The sequence below is a fragment of the Vicugna pacos genome, chromosome 30 (assembly GCF_048564905.1).
Source record: "Vicugna pacos chromosome 30, VicPac4, whole genome shotgun sequence".
In the NCBI taxonomy this organism is placed as follows: domain Eukaryota; kingdom Metazoa; phylum Chordata; class Mammalia; order Artiodactyla; family Camelidae; genus Vicugna; species Vicugna pacos.
Window position 1 is genome coordinate 16,597,256 of NC_133016.1, and position 22,775 is coordinate 16,620,030.

The following is a 22,775-nucleotide window of genomic DNA, read 5'->3' on the forward strand; positions in this document are numbered from 1 at the left end:
CATTTGCTGAGATGAGAGCTGACCTAAAGGCTGTACAAAGCAGGCTAGATAATGCAGAGGAATGAATAAGTGACCTAGAAGACAGGACAACAGAAAGCACCCAATCAGAACAGCTACAAGATACACAAATAAAGAAACAATGAAAACAATATAAGGGATCTATGGGATAATATAAAGCGTGCCAATCTACACATAACAGGGGTTCCAGAAGGGGAAGAAAGAACAAAGGGGATTGAAAAAGTATTTGAAGAAATCATGACTGAAAACTTCCCAAACCTAAAGAAGGAATCAGATATCCAAGTACAGGAGGCTCAGAGGGTCCCAAACAGGAAGAACCCAAATGGACCCACACCAAGACATATCATAACCAAGATGGCCAGAGTCAAGGATAAAAAAATGGATCCTAAAGGCAGCAAGAGAAAAGCAAAGAGTGAGTTACAAGGGAACCCCCATAAGGCTCTCAGCTGATTTCTCTACACAAACACAACAGGCCAGAAGGGAGTGGCAAGATATATTCAAAGTCCCGAATGAAAAAAAGATGCAGCCTAGGATATTCTATCCAGCAAGGCTATTCTTTAGAATAGAAAGAGAGATAAAGAACTTCACAGACAAGCAAACACTAAAAGAGTTTAGCAACACTAAACCCATGCTAAAAGAAACATAGACAGGTCTACTCTAAATAGAAAAGAAGCAGGATGCTACAAAAATGAGAAACTCATAACTGGAAAGGTGATGACTACCATGAATTACAAATAGAATAAACACAAAATTGTAAAGACATCTAAATCATTAAGAGTGGGAGAGGGAAGCAAGGAAAGCCACTGTGGAAAATAGTATGGAGATTCCTCAAAAGACTAGGAATGGACTTACTGTATGACCCAGGAATCCCACTCCTGGGCATAAATCCAGAAAGAACCCTACTTCACAATGACACCTGCACCCCAGTGTTCACAGCAGCACTATTTACAATAGCTGAGACATGGAAGCAGCCTAAATGTCCATCAACAGATGACTGGATAAAGAAGAGGTGGTATGTTCATACAATGGAATACTATTCAGCCACAAAAACTGACCACATAACGCCATTTGCAGCAACATGGATGCTCCTGGAGAATGTCATTCTAAGTGAAGTAAGCCAGAAAGAGAAAGAAAAATACGATATGAGATCACTCATATGTGGAATCTAAAGAAAAACAGAAACACAAAAATTAAAAATAGAAACAGAATCATAGACATAGAACACAAACTTGTGGTTGCCAAGGGGGCGAGCGGTGGGAAGGGACAGACTGGGATTTTAAAATGTAGAACAGATAAACAAGATTATACTGTATAGCACAGGGAAATATATACAAGATCTTGTGGTAGCTCACAGTGAAAAAAAAATGTGACAATGAATATATGTATGTTCATGTATAACTGAAAAATTGTGCTCTATACTGGAATTTGACACAACATTGTAAAATGACTATTACTCAATTACAAAATGTTTAAAAAATTGAAAAAATTAAAAAAAAGGAAAGGAAACACAATTTTTGCAAGCAGAGTTGTTTAACAAAAATAACCCTGCATTAGGAATCTAGACATAGGCCTAGTGATATATGTACCCACCCCACGACTGGCCTTAAGCTCCCTGATCCCCAAAATTATTCTTTGTAAAACTCAATAATTTAAATCAATGCTCTCAAATGTACTTTATGAACTTAACATTATGTTTCAGATCATTGGGTAAATGTTTTAGATTCTGGGTACCACCTGAGTTAATGGAACATATAAGATTTCCCAAGACAGGGAAAAGGGTAAAAGAAAAAGGATGTTGGAAGCCACAAGACAAACTTCTTCTGAATTCAATGGTCTTCACTTGGGTCTAAAAACCAGGCTTCCACTGATGATATTCTGATGCAGACTTAGAGCAATAAGGTGACCCAACATCTGGAACACCCCTGAACGGACATCCCATTAGAATTCGATCTCCTGTTTAATGAACACCGGCAAAGTACACATCAGAAAACAAGCTGGTTCTGGGCTAATGTTTACTTTGGCACTAACTAGCCCCTTTTGGATTGGTTCCTCAGAATATCTTGGCAGCAGGAAGACTGGGCTGTGGATCTGAGGCATCTTTTTAGTCAATTCTCCTTTCTGGTATCAGCCAGTCAAACTACACTTCACTGACCCACCAGGCGGCTTTCTAAGAAGGACACTTCTCTATGACTAATTTTTGAGTATCTTCTGTGCATGGCCCTGTGCATCTTCCTGCAGCATATTCATTAGGGACATGTAGGACACAGATGTCTCAGTTTACATCATGGAGAATTCACCCCTGTTTTTCCAACAACTGTTCAGCTCTGCCACCACTAGAAACTAAATATTGCCTTGCCTTGGCCATTGGCTAGCAGTATGTGACATTTTCTTTTATTTTTCTATTCAAAATATTGGGTGCCTTCTTTGAACTCATAGGCAAATCAAATAAATAAAACCTGAATCCATTTAACAGTCAAAGCTAAGGTATCAAAACAAGAATTCTTGATTTGTCCCCCAAGATCCTCCCCTCCCCCCATACCCTTCAAGCCAGCTTTCTACCCAGTTTCTGATCCCAAAATGGTCCCAACTCACCTAGTTTCTGAGGCCTAACATCAGAGTAACTCTGACTCCTGTCTTCTCCCATCCCACACCCAGCGGCAAGACTTGTCCCTGTCTTCCAGAAGTATCCTGAATTCTACTTACACAGATTCCAACAAAACTTGACCTACCAACGTCTCTTGACTAAACTTCCACAGTAGCCTCCTCTTTAGCCCCCTTGATTTCACTTCAAAAATGAAAGTTAGATCATGTCACCACCTCCTGCGCAGATGCCTCGGCACTGAGAATTCCTCCGCCTTCCTTACCGTGGCTTTGAGGTTCTGCCTGTCTGTGCCCTCCCACCTGCCCACTCCTCTCTTCCGCCTCCCCTCCTCTTCGCTCTGCCGCAGCTCAGTGGTCCTCCTGCTCTTCCTCTCTGGGTCTTGACACTTGCTATTGGCTCTACCTGAATTGTCATTGCTGGATATCTTTGCGGGCACCCCTCCAAATTCATTCACGGGTCCCCTGAAAATGCCTCTTCTTTTCAAAAGCTCTCCTGATTTCCCTTCCTAGAACCACCTCTTTCCTTCTCATTCTCTATCCTTTTAAGCTGCCTTATTCTTCTGCATGCTTTATTTGTTTACTGTCCCTTTCTATTACCAGAATATAAACCTCATAAAGGTAAATGTGTGTCTGATTTTTTTTTTAACTGCTGAACTCCCTGTACTGAGAAATACAGGGTAGCCCATCAGGAGCACACAATAAATACAGGAAGGAAGAGAACGACGACTTTCGAACAGATGTGGACTGTGAAACATGATCTTATACAGACTAACCGATGGTTCCATGGGGTGAGTTAGCCACGGTGGGCTTTCTGCCCTTGGAAATCTTACATAAAATTTTAAAGTAGAAATAGAAGTGACTTATGAAAAAGGCTACAGAAGAAGGAAAGCATTTCATTTCAAACACGTGTAAAAAGCACAGAGACGGGGATGATCAAGTCATGCGCAATGGTAAGGAAGCTGATTACATGCATGAGAATAATTAGAATACAGCAATGCAGGAACGTAAAATTGTAACAGCTGGTATTTACTGAGGGCTGACCAAGCACCAGAGAGCAGGGTATTTTATACTAAATAGCTTATTTAATTCTCAGGATGATCATTTGAGGATGTACCGTTTTGTCCCATTTACAGATTTTTTTTTTCAATTTTACAACATCCCTGCAATATCTATCTTACGTATGAAGAAGCTATGGTTTAGCAAAGCTAGCTTAGCTCAGTTAGTTAGTCAGTGAAAAAGCTAGAATTCTAATCCAGTCTGATTTCTGAATCCTTGTTTTTAACTACCTTTCACTCTCCTTCCATTCAGAAGACCTGGGACACCAATTACAGAGGTGGTAAAGGTGGTAATGAACAGGTTACTTGTACTGATCAAAGGCTCAGAGTTCCGCTCTTTGACTTTCAGTTAATAAAAACTCCATGATCATTTCCTCTCTGATACTGATGACACCATCCTGACTGACTTTAACAGCTACCATCTAAAGCAATAATTGTGTGGCATCACCTTAAAATCTGCCAGTGTTAACCCATGGCAATCCCCTGTAGCTGTGATCAGAAATTCTGGCCCAACTTAACTTCTATACTGATGTGATTTGGAGCCTCCCAAGGTGGGAAGATTGGGCTGAGACCCAAAAGAGTTTTCATAGATCAGCTGCAGGTATTCTCCTCCCAGCTATGTAAAGTAGGAATAATGTCTTTACTAAAACAATATAATAATGCAATAACACTGGAGTCAGAGAACAAGAGTTAAAGGAAAATTGTTATCCTTTTTTGTAGCATCTAAGACTTGTCATATGGTATAGTAGGCAGAATATCACCTGCAGTGAAAAGAACCAGTAAAGTGGTGAAGTGATGTAAAAATGAGTTTCACTTCAGAAAGAGCTCCGGAGACACAGAAACAAACTTACGATTACCAGCGGGGAAAGTGGGGAGGGAGGGACAAATTGGAAGCCTGAGATTGGCTGATACAAACTACTATGTACAGAACAGATTAACAAGGTCCTATAGCACGGGGATCTATATTCAGTGCCTTGTAGTACCCTGTGATGAAAAATATAAAAAAGGAATGTGTATGTATGTGTGTGTGTATATATCTGAATCACTATGCTATACACCTGAAACTAACATGTTATAAACCAACTACACTTCAATTTAAAAAAAATAACAATGAGTTTCACTTATTTTTGGCTGGTTATCCCCATGAGGATAGTCAACTATAAATTTCTTCATGTGAGACTGTCTAAAAACAGTATCATATTTCATACTAAAACATAAAATGTATACACGTGCATGTGTGTGTATATATATGAATTAAATTATATAGTATTTATACACTAATACCTTATAATCCTAAAACTTCAGTTAAAAAAAAAAGGAGAAATAAAACTGATTACACAGTGTGACTTAGAACTATTTATCTTACAGACATATTTTCTTCAAAAGTTTCATTCCCAATTTCTTTGATATTATTCTGCGCATCTTATTTTACTTCCTAACACCAGCACCTTATAGAAGGCTTGACATGTAGTATGTGCCCAGCAAATGCTTACAGACTGCAGCACAGATAAAGAGGCTCTCAAGATGAGGGAACGAATGACTACATATGAGTAAAATTCCGTATTCTCTGTCTTTCCCCTTCACTAGTCATGCACACCAGCTATTCATAAATCTGATGTAACTGAAGGAGTCCCATAAAAGAGCTCAGCTTGGCCGTTTTCACTTTGAAATAGTTTTATTCAGCTCCTATAGCATGATGACAATATCCCTGAAGACACTCAAGCTGTATTTTGCTCTAATTTACTTTAGCAAGCAGCCTACTTTCATTTCTAGTAGGCTTCATAACCAAACTAGGCAATTAAACCTCAGACGAATCTGCTTTCCTGGAACTGCACCGTCCCAGGCTAGACACCCACACTCTCCAGAAACCTCTCATTAGGATGGCACTTCCATGCCTTCTTTCTTCACGCTCCCTAATGTCAGTGAGAAATCTGTAGCATTTTTCTATATAATTTCTCACCACGCACATAGCTTCCCCAGATGTTTTGGTTATATCAGTGGAAGAAGCTTGAATTATGCTTTGTGCTCAAAGTAAGAGGGGTAACAGTGAGCCAGCAGAGGTTTTTCTGGGGCAATGAATTTATGCTGCGTCACGGTTTTACCCAAGCAACAAGTCACCTCTGTCCTCCATCTTTAATTGTGTATTGAAAGATACTGATTTTTTTTAAACACTAGGAAAATGCTTAAGGAACTTCAAGTAACTAATCAGACGATATGATGAGATCTAGTCTCTGGTCTTCTAAAAAATAAATCCTTTATATTAACTCAATGCATAATTAAATTTTCAACATTTCAAAGGGGACTAATGTGTTAAATATGTTTTTAGTGAGTTCTGCTTCAAGTAGTAGGTATTTTCCCCCAGCTATATTCAGTGTCTTTGTTAAAACAATAAAATAATGCAAGAACACTGAAGTCCGAGAACAAGAATTTAAGCAAAATTATTACCCTTTTGTGTAGCACCTAAGACTTCTAGGTTCCTTGAGAGTCAGGACATGATCTGACGTGCTTTTATTACTCATGTACATAGTCTAGATCAGTAATGCCCAACAAAACTTTCTGCAGTGATGGAAATGTTCTCACACAGTAGCCAGCAGTCATAGATGAGCTCTTGAAATGTGGCTAACTAGGCTGAGGAATTGAATTCTCAGTTTTCAATTTTGTTTAAATTTTAAATGCTAACATTTACGACTAGTGTGCCTGAATTTTACATTTTATTTTACATCAACACGTTTAAATGTAAACAGACACATGTAGCTAGTGGTTACTGTATTGGACATTGAAGGTTGAGAATTTAGCACAAAGGAATTACCTTGAATGAATGACTGAATAAATGAATGAATGAAGAAAGAACAGAGTGACTCACACATGCTTTGAACTTTTCTAGCATGATTAAACAAACCATTCTCACAAGCCTACCTCTAATTCTTCCACTAAACATACGTCATTGTAGAAGACATAATGCCTCGCTAATTGACCATTAAATCCAAATGGTTTCCTTAAGCCTTCTGTTGCTAGGGATGCCAAACTATAAGCCTTTTAGTTCTCCTATCTTACATTTGTAATACCTGAAAACGTTTTGCAGTGAAAGCATTTTTAAACTCTCCAACATTTGTATGTTACTAAAAAGATGAAATCTCAGTGTTTACATTTCTTTCCTTCTACTATTAGTCTATAGCCACGTAGATGACCACACAACTGAACCAGCTGACTGGCTCACGGTCAACTCCATCTCCACAGGCATCCCAAATAGTCACCCAAACCACCATGCGGTGCAATTGACCAGCTTAAATGATAAAAAAAAATGAGCTAAATAGAACTGTGATTTACTTGGTTTGCTTACTTTATAGAATCATGAAGAATAAATATCAATGGTATTTATTATCTCTGCCACACATTAAGTACTAATCAGATTCTACCAGCAAATGTTAACCAACAAGCTACTCACAAAATGGCAATGCTGTGACACATTTTAGAGGATAATACAGTGTTTTCTGATCATAAACCATCAAAATTTAGTTTGGGATGCAAAAATGTACAATAGGTGAAATGAGACAACAAACCAGTCAACAGTAGCCTGCTACGTAATAGGGAGGGGATAATTAGGGGGAACGGTATACAATATGGCTGATTGCACAGTAATCAAGCCAGCTCCAAACTGTCCATAAGGTATCGTATTTGCCTTATTACCTCAGTGATTACTGAGTGTTCCACTTTGTTTGTAAATGCAGGGCAGTTGGAATTCCATTTCCATTTGATCCCATTAGGGGCACTTCTCTCTACTGAGTGCCTACCAGGTGCCAGGTAGGACTCAGGGGCTTCTCACAGGTAATCACATTTCATCTTTACAACCTGGGAGATGGAGGAGTAAATCCTATCTTCAACTCATAATTGAGGAAAAATGAGATTTCAAGGATTAAGGACCTTGTCCTAGGATACAGGTAGCAATGTTTGAAGACATAATGTTCAGAGACTTTTCACTTTTCTCCGTAACAACATACAACTAGAGCCTCAATAGAAGTAAAAAAAAAAATATGGAGAAGGAGGTAAAAAGCAAATACATCCATTCCTCTGGATAATATATTCGAAAGTCACTGGATTTGGGCATGGCTTTCACTCATCTTTTCACTACAAAGAATACAATGGACTAAGAATATTACTTATAACTCAACTATAAAAGGGTTTTGTGGATAATTGGGTTGTGATCTAGCAAATAGGCTCCCCATTCTAACTCAAGCCTCCGGCCAGTATGGGGTCCATTTTAACATCCTTCACGATTAAACTGCCTTAACGGCACTTTAAAAGACCCCAAACAATAATTCAAAAATTCTCCACATGTGGTATGAAAAGATTAGACAAGTCTTAAGCAGGCAGGGGCTTAAATCCGGCTGATAATACAGGAGAGAAATTATACACCATAAAGGCAGGGGGAAGGAGAAAGGGCTTAGCAAAAGGAAGATGTAATCAGGAGACAGAAACCTTCCTATAAATCAAGGCTTTGTATTCTCGGTGATTATTTTATACCCTGGATCTTGGGCTTTTGATCTCTTTAAATGATTACTCCAGAATGGATGCTCTTTTAGAAATAGTTGCGGGCTGATTTATATTTCAGACTTATTTTCCATTGGTGTTTATTCCTTCAGAATTACAGTTTTCATAAGAGAGTTGATATTTTCAAATAATGTGGAAAACTTGAAATCATATTTGTATGAAAGCTATGTCATTTCAGGGAACAATTACTACATCATAGATGGAAAAAACAGTGATACAACGAACAACCCAACGTGTACCTAGACAAGATTCATTGTCTAAAGATCAGATCATTTCGCCAGGGAGAGAAGAATGGGGAAAACATCCCCCTACCTTTGCCTCTAAATTCTGAAATTCTAACCCGATAATAAAATCAGCCTTTGAACTTTCTCTAAAAACACAGAAAAAAATGGGCTTATGAGAAGTCGAGAGAGGAGGGAAGCGAAAGGGGGAGGGGGAGGAAGAGGGGCGGGGACAGGGAAGAAATGAAGCACAGGATTTCTAACAAGTTCCATCTCACTCAGATACTGGTGGATTACTGAGCGGGCGGGAAGTGTTCTTTATCCTAGAAATATTTTTAAATCGCCAAAATGGCATTTGGTGTTAACAACCGAAGATAAAATACACATGCGGTACCTATTAGTCATGATAACATAATTTATTTATCCTAATGTCTGTAATAAAGACAGCAAGGGAGCTATGCAGCACTCTTAATCTAAATGAATGGAAGGAGTTCTGTGACATGTGAAAGATACTCTAAATGCACTGTTTATCTAGGCTGAACTCTTCCTATCTACCAGTCTACTCAGTAAGAGATAAATTACCCAAGGACAAGTCTCAGCGAAACAGAATCAGGTCACCGTGCAAGTAAACAATGGCTTGCAAAGGAAATAATTCTTACTCCACGTGGTGGTAAGAAGAGAGACGATTTAATAAAAACAATGCTGTTATTAAAGGCCAAATAATGGTTAGCATTCAAGGCCATCACTACTCCCCTTAATAAAGAAAATTCAAGGCACATTCACGTTTCTAAACCAGAAAGGTTTTCCACTTTCCTCTTCTGGGGAAAAGATCACTTACAAGAGACAACCATACCAACAAGCCACACATTTTACTCAGTCATGCATGTAGTTTTTATTTTGTGCCTTATCATCATTTATGTTAGTTTATAAGAAAGGAAATTCTTATAGAAACCAGTGCCCAGTGAGGTCTCCTGCACAAATTCTCAGACTGCTTTCTGAATGAGGAAGAGTCAATGATGGACAAAGGGCCAAGGCAGCCGTCTCTGTAACAGCACCTATTCAAAGAGGTGGCCACATAATGATTTAAGCATAAACAATTACCTAGATAATATACCTTTGCCATCATAGGTAATGGGCTCACAAGCAAATCTGTGATTCAGATTTTTAATTTTTCATTTAATAAATTCTTACAAGTTTCCTTACTTTAGCTGTTCTGTTATTGTTGCATATATAAAATGCCTTCTCCCTCATGAAGCTTCTGAGATCTACATAGCACTGCTCCTTAATTACACGTATGCTTTCTTAACATGTCTCAGAAGGCAAGGAACAGTGTTAGGAACACAGTAGATGTTCATTAAACACACTTGTAAATTGAATAAGGTCATGGTTTTTGTATTATAAAGGTAAGGCCACATGCGTAATAACAAATGATCATGGAGCGATTCTTTTTTATTAACTATACTAAAAATGTGTATATGACTAATTTTTTTCATGAAATGAGAAAGATTTCAGAAGGAAGAAAGGAAGGAATGAACCTAATTACCTCCTCTCCGCCAAAAAACAAAAATAAATACATATTTTAAAAAATAATTCAAAATTAAAATTTTTAAAAAATTAAAATGCTGGAAACTGATTTTCAAACTAGACACTTAGAAATAATGGTACTGATAAAGGAAATGTTGTGGTTAGTCTTAGAAGTGAGGCTGACCATGTAGGATTTTTATCAAAAATATAATGTAATCATAGCCAATCAGCCCTGAAAAATAAACTAAAACAATTCCAGGGATAACAGTAGGATTGGGAAGTGAAGAATTCAGATAATTCATAAATTTCTGGGTCTTTTGAAAATAAACATGTTTTTAAAGCCTATGTTCTACCATTAGAAAATTGAGCAAGACTCTTTTTGAGAATTTTTATGGGTTTTTAAACTATCCATCTGTATATTGCATGCCATACACTATTTTTAAAAAATACATATATTTTAACCTAATTTGTGTTTATTGAACTTAATTGATTAAAATATCAAATATTCACAGAAGTTATTGACTGTCTCTATACATGATCTATGAAGAGTAAGTCAATGAAGAAACTGATGACTCAAACTATATGTGAACACAGACCCTTAGAAGAGGAAATCAGCATCATTTAGCGATTTAAATCCAAAGGGCAATACACCATCCTTAAGAACAGGAACCTGGAAGCAGGACCAGCTTTGTGGGCATGTGGCTGGCGAAACTGCACAAGGTCCCGCGCTCAGGAGGGTCCCACGTGGGGCGTGGCCTGACACCCTACCGGAGCTTCTGGGTCCTGCAAGTAACTTATCTGGTCCTGCCTGGGAGCCTGCACTTGCTACATATTCTCTGAAACCTGTACATTACTCTGCCTTTAAAGATGCTATCTGAGGTTTTCTTTCTGTGAGGCAAATATTTCTAAGACTTGTACAGCGTGGAGCTCCCTGAAAGCAGCAGCTCTTTTGCCCGTTTGCTGTTTTCCGATTTCTGTCCTCCTCTAATCTTAAAAAAACCTAATTCTACAAATGAGATCATTAAGCAATTGAAACTAACTCCTGACTTACGCTCTCCTGAATGCACGCCATGCCTTGTTTAACCTGTTGATTCTTTTCCTAGATAAAAAGTACAGATGAAGAGTAAGCAGTTAAAAGATGACTAGCTTGCTAACCCCCAGCCCCCTTGGGAATCCTACAGGCAGATCATGGGAACAAGAGAACATCAGAAGAGAGTCAGTCTGTCTGTATCGAGAAGTCCTACGCCCTCGTTCTTTTCCTTGGATATTACAGTTTTCATAGAAAAAGTTGGAAAATCTGGAAAATCAATAAAGGTGGCTGAAACCCAGTTTTGATGATAAAATGCTGGCAGGCAGAATAAGTCAGTCACTTCCCAGGGCAATGAGTGTGCAGACGGCGTGGGTGGATTAGGACTTGACAGCTGTTAATTCGTTATTAGGAAGACATGGCCAGAGTGGGAAGGCCATTTTGTTATAAAGTTATCTTCCCTTTAAAAACCCTCAGGTTAAACATGCTGCTCTAGAAGTCTTCCTTCCATTCTGCCACTTCAAGAAATTTCTCTGAAAGGATTTAAGGATATTGCCGACACAAATAAATACTTTCTAAATTTGCCCTTCCCGTTCATACTCACACTCAGGCTGCGTGGCCACTTTGATGGGCTGAGAGCTCTCCCCTGGCCCCCACTCATTGTAGGCCACAACTCGGAAGGTGTACATGGCTTCTGGCTTCAGGTTTCCCACAGTAAACTGAAGGGACCCAGGCTGGGATGTGTTCAATGCTCGTTCCCTGGGAAATAAAAGTTGCAGGGAGAGATTATTTCAAGATGAATACTTTTAGCCAAAACCTTTATTTAATGAGCAAGAGCAGTAAGGGGGACCAAAAGGTTGCTTACTAATTTCCTGTTGACCCTGCATGTAAAGCAAGACCTCAAAGGCTTACTATGGGGCGTAAATTCACTGGAAGGGCCTATAAATAAATCTTGCAGGGTTTCTGGGGAGTTCAAGTTTATGCTATCCCCATAAAACTTGCATATGGAAGTCTTCCTTTGACACTTTATAATTTAGTTTCTAAACTCATGACAAAGAGATAGGAAAATGAGAAGAAACATCTGGAACGGAGACAGGAAGGTGCATTTCGTAAACATCCAGCTAATGACAGAAATCAAGGTTTGAATTGTTCCACAAGTCAGTCTTTGTCAGTATTGCCAATAAATGCATTCATGCATTTTCTTTGCTTGGCCCAAAGGAAAAGGCAGAGGCTAATTGCTGATGTGTACAGAGCTTGAGGTCCATGGTTATGTTAAATGCAATTAGTGAAAGGAAGTAGGTTCATTTCTGCATGAGGATAAAGCACAACACGTGTCTACTTGCCTTTTCTTCAAGCCACACCCGCATGTGTCCAATTCATTTTCTAATTCAAAATTTGCTTAATGGCTCCCAACAAAAGATTTAATCTGCTGATCGTGGTGGGATTTACTGTGCATATTAAGAGAGGACAAACCCTATGGATATGGATGCTGACATATAAGAAAAAGAAACCCCTAAAGTATGCTTTAAGGACACACATGATTCTAGACATTTATAGCCTCACTGGTCTCATAAAATTGACCGAATGTGAAGGAGTTCCTTCTAAGCCACTCAACTGTTGCTTAAGGTTTCTATTCCTAGATGATAGCTCTGGCATCTCAGCAGAATTATATATTCATTTTACCATTCAGCTTGATTTTGTTTTGGGAGATACTTAAAATGAAACCTATTTCTCTGCCAGGGCAAATTAAGCTTCCAAAGAGAAAAGTGAAAACAATGTTCTAAAGGCATGAATAGTGATTCACTCTTAATGTGACTTGTATGACAGGGACCAGCTGGTTTGTCCTCACATCCATTTCTTCTTCTTTCTGGGCGAACCTGTACATCCTAGGCCCCCTGAAGCCCAGAAGAGGCCATGAGATCGGATCTAATCAGTGAGTCTGAGTGTACATGATGTGTGCTGATTCCAGATCTGATCTAGAAAAGCCACACAGGTGGTTTCTGCCACGTTCTCTTTCTCCCCCTGTAAGCTTCAGGCAGGCAAGCAATGCGAAACTTGGAAGCCATACACTAATCATGGGGGAGTCAACATTTGCAAAACTTTTGAAGAGCTGGGAAAAGAACTGCCTGTCAATCAGCAACACCTGTTTTCTCCTTTAGCGAGTCAAACAGATTTGAGCCATTATACACTTTAGGGCTTATGTGTTAAAGCACTTAGCGTTATTTTATGTCTTACTGCTAATAATTAAAAAATGCTTCCTGGGTGGTTACCAGGGGCAAAGCAGTGGGAGGAGTAGGGTGTTGGTATTTAATGAGCACAGAGGTTCTGTTGGGGAAGATGGAAGAATTCTGGAAGCAGAGGGTGGTGACAGTCATGCTGCAAGGTGAATGAGCTCAATTCCACAGAACGCTACACAGAAATGAGTAAAACCTGAAATTAACAGAATATGGTAAATCAACTACACTTCAGTTAAAAAAGAAGAAAAAGAATGGATAAAACTAGAAATATTACGTTATGCATATTTTATCACAATAAGGAAACAAATAAATCCAAAACATTCTGCATGAATCGGGATCTAGCCCAAGATTAAGGCACTCCTTTAAGAGTGCTGTGTCCATTGCTGAAAGGCTGAAGTGTGACTTACAGTGGGGGAGGGGACTAGTAACCTACAGTAGCTAAGGGTAAGAAAACATCACATATGGCTCCCATGTACCACGTATCACACTGATGTATTCTACCAAGCTAAGATTATGCAGGCCAATACATTGCTTTTTAAAAGAACACCCTCATGATCAGATTGTATGCCTTGTGGATGAAGGGAGTTTTGCATGTTATTTATTTTCTGTCAGCAGAAGAATTTTTATATGCATTGCCTTATGTAGCCCTTTTAAACAGACAGGGTGGTTTACAGGGTGGTTTCCTTATTGTTTTATAGATGCAAAAGTGAGATTTAGAGAAAGAGTATCAGAGAAACAGTAACAAGCTCTCCTTCCAAATTCGGAATTCACTTACTTGTTGGGAAGTGATTTGCGATGTTTTGTTTTCGGCTATTAAGGAACAAGAGGGGTGGCCCAAAGGACAGCTTATTATAATTTCTCTGGTTCCACAATACAGCGATGCCAGCCACCTAGAAAAAACTCTCCATCATCTCTACGTTTAGGCAGTCAGTAATGAGGATTTTCTCTCTGCTCACTCTAGTTCTTGCTCTGAAGAACGGGAACAGTAGACATTAGGAGTTTGTCCAGTTAGTAACTGTCAGTAACTGTGTTGGGGTGTTCGCCTGTCACTGCACCAACTACTCCGGAGAAAGCAGTAGGGGCCAAGGCCGCACCTCCAATGAAGTTCTCTTCTGTGACTTTGAAGACATAATTACCTTGCAAATCCGCAGAGCTCAGAGTCATGGTCGGTGGTGGCAGATATACTGTCACACAAAGCTTCATTACTCTACTTTTTCCCCTGACTTGGGGATGGTAGGATGGGGTTCGGGCAAGTTCAAGACAAAGTTGACTGAAGGAAAGGGAGTCAATCACTTGTGCTTTCCAGAATCCATTCACTGCAAATTCATTCACTGAAAACCCACAGAGAGTATAAATATACGAAGTCTGTCTCCTTCTGCTGGCTGAGCGTGCCTTCTTTGTTGGTAACGTGTTTTCTTTGACCTTTACACGGAGGCCAAGAAGAGTGTGTTAATAAAAAGCGTTTCCTTCTTATAAATTCTGGTTCTCAGTGGTTTGGGTTACCTAGGTGAGGTTTCTTGGAAAACACTGCTGTGTTCTAAAAGCACACACTTTGACCCAATAACAGTAAAGCAGCTGCTTTGCTGAGATCTGGCTTTTTGTCCAAAAGTCTTCTTAGACGCTGATACATTCTGAGTCAGGGAGTCAGGCACGATGGCATGGAACAGATCCTGGAACAACACGCACTGAGACTTAACTCTGCTTAGGCTCTACTCTCCTGTGCCTGGAACTGACGCTTGCTCTGATTTCTACTTAACAATTTATTGCATTATAATAGCTCTTCCTAGTCCTTTGTCATTGGTCTTCCAGTTCTATCTTCTGTTGACACAGATACTCTTCTAATATACATAATCTGCCAACTCCACGCCCAAAACATTGTTCTGGCTGCCTTCTGTGGTTAATACAATCTCCACTCCTTGGAACAGGATTCAGAGACCTTTACGTACCCAGCTGCAATGAGTCACTCTGTCCCACAACATCATAGCTACCCCTACCTCTCTGCCTTTGTCATTCGGCCTTTCTTTAATTTTGTTTTGTTTTATTTTGATTACCTTGGAGTTACCTTCTCCTGACTTAGTTCCTCCTTGGTTTGGAAAAGCTCATTCATTCTTCAGATCCAACTCGAATGAGATCTCCTGGTTGGAGCTTTCTTCCCATCACGCCCTCTGATTCCAGCAGCACAGAACACTGTCTCCTCTGTGCTCCTGTTGCTCGTGGTTTACACATCCACAGCAGCCCATACCACACTGTGCGGACAGACATGCTGGTCTCTTTGACTCAACTGTGAATCATTTTAGAAGAGAAGTCATACCTCATTGGTGTTTTATTGACCCTCACCACATACACTCACTGCATATAAAGAATCCCTATGCTGCTGGTGCTCCTAACTTTTTTAGATGAATGCATAAATAATTGTGAAAATTTTAACAGAAGAATGGTATAACATCTCCACGAAGTGTGAGCTCAGAGATGCTTAGAGAGCCGGGTTCTGTTCCATGTTCCATCCCAACTTACTTGGGTGGCTTTCAACTGCCACTTCACATTATTTGAAATGGGTGAGATCTACTCAAAGACTTTTTTAAAAATCTAATATTCTTTATTGGGAACAGAAAATCATCTGTGTGTGCACATGCATGTGTGCACGTGTGTATTAGCTGAACTCAACACTTCTGTGTTTACATTTCAGAAGTAAACCGAGTTCACGATTAAGATGATACTATTTCTTAGTGGCTTGTTGGTAATGTGTCTCCAGCATACATATGAAGTAATCACATATCCTCTTGCCTAAGTGTAGCAGGGTGTTAACAGTCACAGCTGCGAGGTGAGCCAGACACCCTGTCTTGATGTAGCAAGCACCTAATTAGCTGCTTCAGGAAGGAAGAGTTACATTGATGTTCCTTTGTAAGGATGGTACTTTGAATGGAAAGATTTTTTAACATCTTTGATCCATTCCACTTTCACTTTTATTTCTTCAGCGAGAACAAGCAGGGTGTGATGATGAGAAGCTTTCAAAGCTGAAATATGCTGTTGCCTGAAATAGGGCTGAAAGTGACAGCAGCAAGACCCACCCAAATGTCACCCCCTTTCTTCCCCAGAACCACAGGCTTTGGCCCCAGTGCTATCTTAAAGGGAAAGGAGGTTCGGGGTGACACAGCCCCCAGACAAAGCATGACGGTGGTCAGAGATCATCTTCTTGGTCAGGAATTGCCACTGAATTGTGTTTAAAATTCTCTTTTCATTTGAGTTGTGAAAAAAATAATAATAATAACATAACCTGAGGAACAGGCTTGAAAACTTTTGCCTTCTCATCTCTATGTCAGCATCGAGAACATACCCAAAAGCCCAGTTACGTAACAAATAGCTATGGTAACAACAAATTGAAAGCTCTCTTTTCATGGAAAAAGAAAAGTTCTGGTTTCAAATTATTTATTTTGTTTACTTTCAGTCAACAATCCCATAATAAACAGGACTCAGCTCCAGGCCCTCTTCTCATGCTGTTTTGGGGATGACCCATCTTTTCCTGCTTGATCCGCTGTCATCATCCACAAGCTGACAAATTTCTGATCTATATCTTCAACCCAAAGCTCTCCTCTGAGATCCAGGTTCCTATTTTCAAAGCCGCAGATGACATTTCCACTTGAATGTTGGAAAGTATGTCAAACACAGCATACCTGAAACTGAATATCTGATCTTCATTCTCAAACCTGGATATTTTCCAGCATCCTAAACTCCCCAAATTTTCTCACCGCCCATCCATTTAAACAACCTGAAACCTAGGAACTGTCCTTGAAAACCCCCTTTGTCTCACCATTCACGTCCAGTCCATCACCTTGTCCCGTCCGTTTTCCTTCCTACATATTTCCAGAATCTCTATCCACTCCCATCTCCACTGATACAGCCTGAGTCTGATCCACCCACGAAACACTACGAAACTGTTTCCAAAGAGAATGTTCCCTTTTCTAGTGTTTCCAACACGGTTCTGGACACATAGTCAACTCACAAGTGAATAATGGGCTGTTCAGTTACACACGGCATCTGCAGAGGACATGTTTTATTTTTCAAAATGCATCAAGGCTGTGGGAAAGATTAACTCACAATTCTCTCACTCAGTGATCTAAGCACATTTCCAGGCAGAAAGGACAGGTGTTCACATTTTGCAGAGAGGCAGACCGAGAAGAAGGCCGACTCCGCCAAGCTTTCAGCTGGGGTCGGAATGCAGTGCTTTGGATCCTGAGTCTTGTTCTCTTTCCATCACAGCACACTCCCTTCCTAACAAGCTTCATCAGCTGCACAGTCCTCAATTCTGAGGAGCAGGGAAAGGATATGTAAACAGCGTGTTGAAAATGTAATGCACGATGGATTCTAAAGGGAATCCTCCACGTCCACCATGAAAAGCTGGTCTCTAATCCCGAGCAGCGAGCAGAGGTTTTTCTCAGGCAGCATAAAGCATACAGTGCTGCAAGTTGGAAGACCCCCATCCCTCCTTTGTTCTGCCACAAAACAGGCATGTGACCTTGAGCAAGTCAGGGGCTATCTTGGAGCCTTCCCTGTTTCGTTTGCAAAATGAAGATACCAGTCCCTTATCTGCCTACCTCACAGGGTTATTGTGAGGATTAAATTGAATGATGCTCATGAAAGTGTTTTAATTCTCTCATCTGAGCTCCCGCAGGACTTTATATGTACCTCTTTTAGGAAATATCTTTCACTTTGTGTGGTTCAGCAAAGAGATCAGTGGGCTGAAACCTGCATTTAAATCCTGCTTCTAGAATGGACTAGCCGGGTAGCTTCTTAAGCAATGCTTTTCAGACTTTCCGAATTGAACCAGGCAAGCTCATTTGTAAAACGGAGATTATCATACGTGCTTTATCTGAGGATCAAACGGGCTACTGTTTGTGAAAGCGATAAAGTCCTCTCTAAAATATGAATTGGGAAATATCTATATTTGACTGATTTTCACTTCCAACCCACACAATCGTTAGCACATGGCACTAAGTAACAAAATAACGAGTACTTTCAGTGTACCAGGCAAGGAGCAGGTGTTTTAAGTACTTTTTCTTAATTCCGTTTAATACTCATCACAACTTTACACATCAGGTACTATTATTAGTAAACACGAGGCAACTAAGTCACCAGTGTTTGGCTCAAGGCAGCATAGCTAGTAAAATTCCGAGCCAGGACTGAAACCCAGACAGTTCAATTCCATAGTCACATGGCCTTAACCCCGTGGCTACACTGAGATATACTCTACGCATAATTTCAGATTACTGAATGGAAGGTACAATGTTCCCTACATATATAAAAAAGTTTGATGATGTGTTTTATATGGTAAACAAATAATGCAAATCTATTTCTCCATGAAGTCAGAAAACTATCAGAAAGAGGCCTATAGAAGAAAATCAAGTCATAATTCTGTAAAATACTGAGAAAACTTGGTTCTCGTCCAGATTAATCCACACACAGCTGGGAACAAGCTGGTCCAGAGCTGCTTTGGAGGGAGGTCTGCATTCAGTCCTGGTCCTGGCACTTACTAGCTGTCTACTGGAGGCGCAAACGTCTTTAAGCCTCATCTGGATACTGTTTTGTTGTAAGGATGAAATAAGATAATTTATGCAAGATGCTTTGGCTGGTATCTGGCAGAGTAAGTACTGGATAAAATGCTTATCCTCATTATCAATGCTTCTTTGGGGCTGCAATTTACCCCTGCCCTGAGCATCAGCCTCTAGATGGTTAAGTAACAGGAAGCTGGACTATGATTCTGAAGATCACTTTCAATTTTAACGATTTTTAGGTACTAGGAAGAGACAGCAGGCGATCTGTGAAACAGTTGTGTCTCTGTGAATTCTGGCTTTCAGGTTCTAGAATTGATGCTGCCCCCTGACTTATGAAATGAAAGCACCTGAGAGGCTGAATAAAATATGTTAACTATGGCACCTGCATTACTGACACCATTAACCAGTCAGACAGATTAATGATAATCTGAGCTAGAGTAATTTGCATGGCAAAGTCACTGCAAATCTGAGACGAATGTTAAATCCACTACCTTTTAAAAAGCTATTGTGTTAAGGAACTAAATAAACTTATGTGAGCAAACACCCATCACAGTTAACTGTTCAGAGACATATGGTGTAGATTTGCTCTAGATCGGAGCCAGGAAACCCAAAATGAACAGGGATGTTGGAATGGAATTTCAGAATCAACTTTCTTTCTCAATTAAAAAGTTTTTTTTTTTATTGAATTGCAGTCAGCTTTTTCATCTTCCTCAGTAACATAGTTTGCTTTATTGCTTAAGGAAAAATATATTAAGAAGACCACATCTGTCTCTGCCACCTCTGTCATGTCACCTCCAATCAGTAAATATCTACATAAGTTGGGATACTAGACACTTGGGTATGAAATTATAAATAAGATCTAGTCTCAGCCACTGGGGAGGGGAACATACATTCACAGGGAAAAGATGGTAAATGCTGCAATGCTGCGAATGTGATGTAATCAAAGAGAAAAGGGAAGAAAGGGGAAATTGATGACTTCTGACCTGGAGGACCATGGAGAGTTTCACAAGGTGATTGACATTTCAGTTAGGGTTTCAATTCAACAACTATGTTGTGAGTGTTTAACCTGGGTTAGGTTTTGCTTCAGGAGCTGAGAATAGCTCAGTGAATTATGGTGTTAAAAACATCCCTGCCCATAGGAAGCTTACATTCTGAGGGTGAGAAAGGAGATTCAAGAAACAATAAGAAGAAGGTAACAAAGCTGTGGGGAAAAATAAGAATGAAAAGGGGCACAGGGAATGCTAGGGGTCTCCAAGAGAAGGTGCCATTTTGGCAAAGACTTCGTGAAAGTTAGAGAAGGATCCACTTGGATCGCCGAGGGGAGGAGCATTCCGGGCAGACTGATGAACAACTACAAGAGAAGAATTCTTGGTATATACAGGAAACACACGGAAGCCAGTGAGACTGGGCAGGAATGAAGAAGCAAGAAAAGAGTAAACATAGTCAGTATGAAGCTGGGAAGGTGGCAAGGGCCCAGATCCGGAATGATTATTTTATGAATGAGACAGGAAGTCACTGGAGAGTTTCAAAGCAGAGAAATGACACAATCTAACTCGTGTTTTAAAAGGTTAACTCCAGCTGCTATGGTGAAAATAGATCTGAGAGGTTACTGCAATAGTTCGGGTGAGACTTGCCGGTACTAAAAAGAGGTAAGAAGTGGTAGGATGTTTTATTTTTATTTATTTATTCGATTTTATTTTTCTATTATGGACAATTTTGAGCAATACAAAATTATACAGAATGATCTGATGGACCACTTTACTCCCATCACTCAGCTCAAAATAAATCACAAAGGCCAGGCTTTTAGTACTATTTTGCAGCAAATATCAGGTATATATCATTCCAAGGATTCAGGATATATTTTGACAGTATTGCCAAGACCTGATGATGGACTTGGTTTAGGGTGTGAGAGAAAGGGGAGACTTAATGATTACTCCAAGCATTTTGGCCTGAGTAATGAGAAATGTATAGATTTCACTGGGATGGGGGAAACCTCTGGGATAATAATGTATTTGAAAGGGACTGAGGTTGAAAGAAAATAGGTATTTGGTTTTGTTTATAAGTTTTAGATGCTCATGATAAATCAAAATTGGGAAATCAAGTAGGAACCTGGATATATGATTCAGGAATATGACTGGAGGTAAAATGTCACAACCAGATACACAAATTTGGAAGACATCAGCATACTGACAAAATATTAAGTCACAAACTGGGCAAAATGAGATCGCTAAAACTTATGCCCTAGGGTAATCCAACAGTTACAGGTCAGCGAGATTAGGAGTAAAAAGTAAAAGAGCCTAAAATTGAGTGGCCAGAGGGTTTGCAGTAGAACCAACAGGGCGTGTATAACAAAACCCAAAGGAAGAATGAGTTTCATCAAAGTGGGGTGATCAAATGTGACAAAATTTGCTAGCTATCCAAGTAATGAGAGGACCTGGGATTGACTGTTGGGTTTAGCAACATGGAGGCCATCTGGTGAAGCTTGATAAAAGTATTCAGTGAAATACCAGGGGCAGAATCCTGACTGTGATATGAGGTAAGGTACCAGAGTGCAATCAGACAACTCAAGACATGTTGCCATAAAAGGGAACAGTGAAGTGGCAGAGGAGGGAGAAACGGGATTGAGGAAAAATTTGTTGAGATGGAAAACACAAATACATGCTTATATGCTGATGGACATGATACCTTGGGGGTGGGAAACACTGATGATGGGGACAGAGAATGACTGGCTGAAGCTTTGTTCTTTTATTTGCAAAAAACTATGGGATCTAGCACATAAGCAACTGGCTCTGTTAAGATAGCCTGGACATTACTCTGACAGAAACTTGAGGAAGGACAGACTATATGCTTAAAGACACATCAGATATGGAAACTTGTACAACTTCCATTCTAATCACCACTATTTTTCAGGAAATTAGAAACAAGGTCAACTAGGAGTGAGGGAAAGAGGGAAGGTGATGGAGATTTGAGAAGAGAGGGAAAGGCATGAAGTATCATTGGGATCATGTGTGAGAGGGCCTGACTGCTTTGTGTAATACAACCTCCAGCACCACCAAGAGGCAACTTCAGATGAGTAATCATGAATTTGAAGACTGGCCAGCACAGTTGTGTATTTTCTTCCAGTTATATTCAGCAACAAGAGCACAAGTAAAGATAGGTAGAAAATTACATCTACTTGAGTTGGTTTTTGCCAAAAAACTAATATTAAATGAAAGAATAGCAAGAAAACAGTGGTGTATGTCAGTGTTTATAATAACTGGCCATAGGAATTTAGCTATTTAAAGGTGAAGGCAAACATGAAGGATGAGGGGCCGTGGAAACACCATCGAATCAATGAATTGTAAGTCCCCATGGAATCAAGATTTGTTGTAATCAGTCTTAAATGGAAGATGCAAAAATAAGAGTCTAGAGATTGAGCTCAAAGTATGATGTTTGAAACTGAGATCATGGCAAGGCTGCAGTGATTGGTGGTGTCATGGACCTTGGTATGACCACAGGAATAACTAGCCAAGAGGTTATGAACCGATCCATGGGTTTGAAAGGTAAGCAAGATATCAACAGATGAACAAAGAATACAATGATTTTATTAGTAGGGAACAGTGAGCAGTTATGAAAATAAATGAAAATAAATGATCCATATAAAAGAACAGCAACCCATTGTTATGATCACTATTACCACCATTACCTTTGAGCCTGATTTTTGCAGCCTTTTTTCCATATTGTCTCTGAGTTCACACTATTCTGAGACCCTCCATTCTGCCCTCATGCAGTGACTGCCCTGGGTGCTTTATTTAAATTCTTTCAATTAGTTCTCATAGCTATTCTGACAGGTATGATTTATCTTCCCTTTGTCCATTACAACTGAGAGATGTGATTTCTGTTTTTTACATCATTAAACACACAAAACTCACATGTCTGATACAGTAGTGCCATTTCCAAATCCAGCCATTTGGATTTAAGTGGTATATTTTTAACCATCATTGTTTATAGGAACC

At 39.7% G+C, this 22,775-nt stretch overlaps 1 protein-coding gene across 1 annotated transcript in view; it reads right to left on the bottom strand.

Moving 5' to 3' along the window:
* Positions 1-22,775, bottom strand: part of DCC (DCC netrin 1 receptor) — a 619,636-nt gene that overhangs the window by 278,248 nt on the left and 318,613 nt on the right. Inside the window, exon 8 of the mRNA XM_072952215.1 lies at positions 11,599-11,753. Coding sequence (XP_072808316.1) covers positions 11,599-11,753 — 155 coding nt within the window. The remainder of the gene's footprint in view (positions 1-11,598; positions 11,754-22,775) is intronic.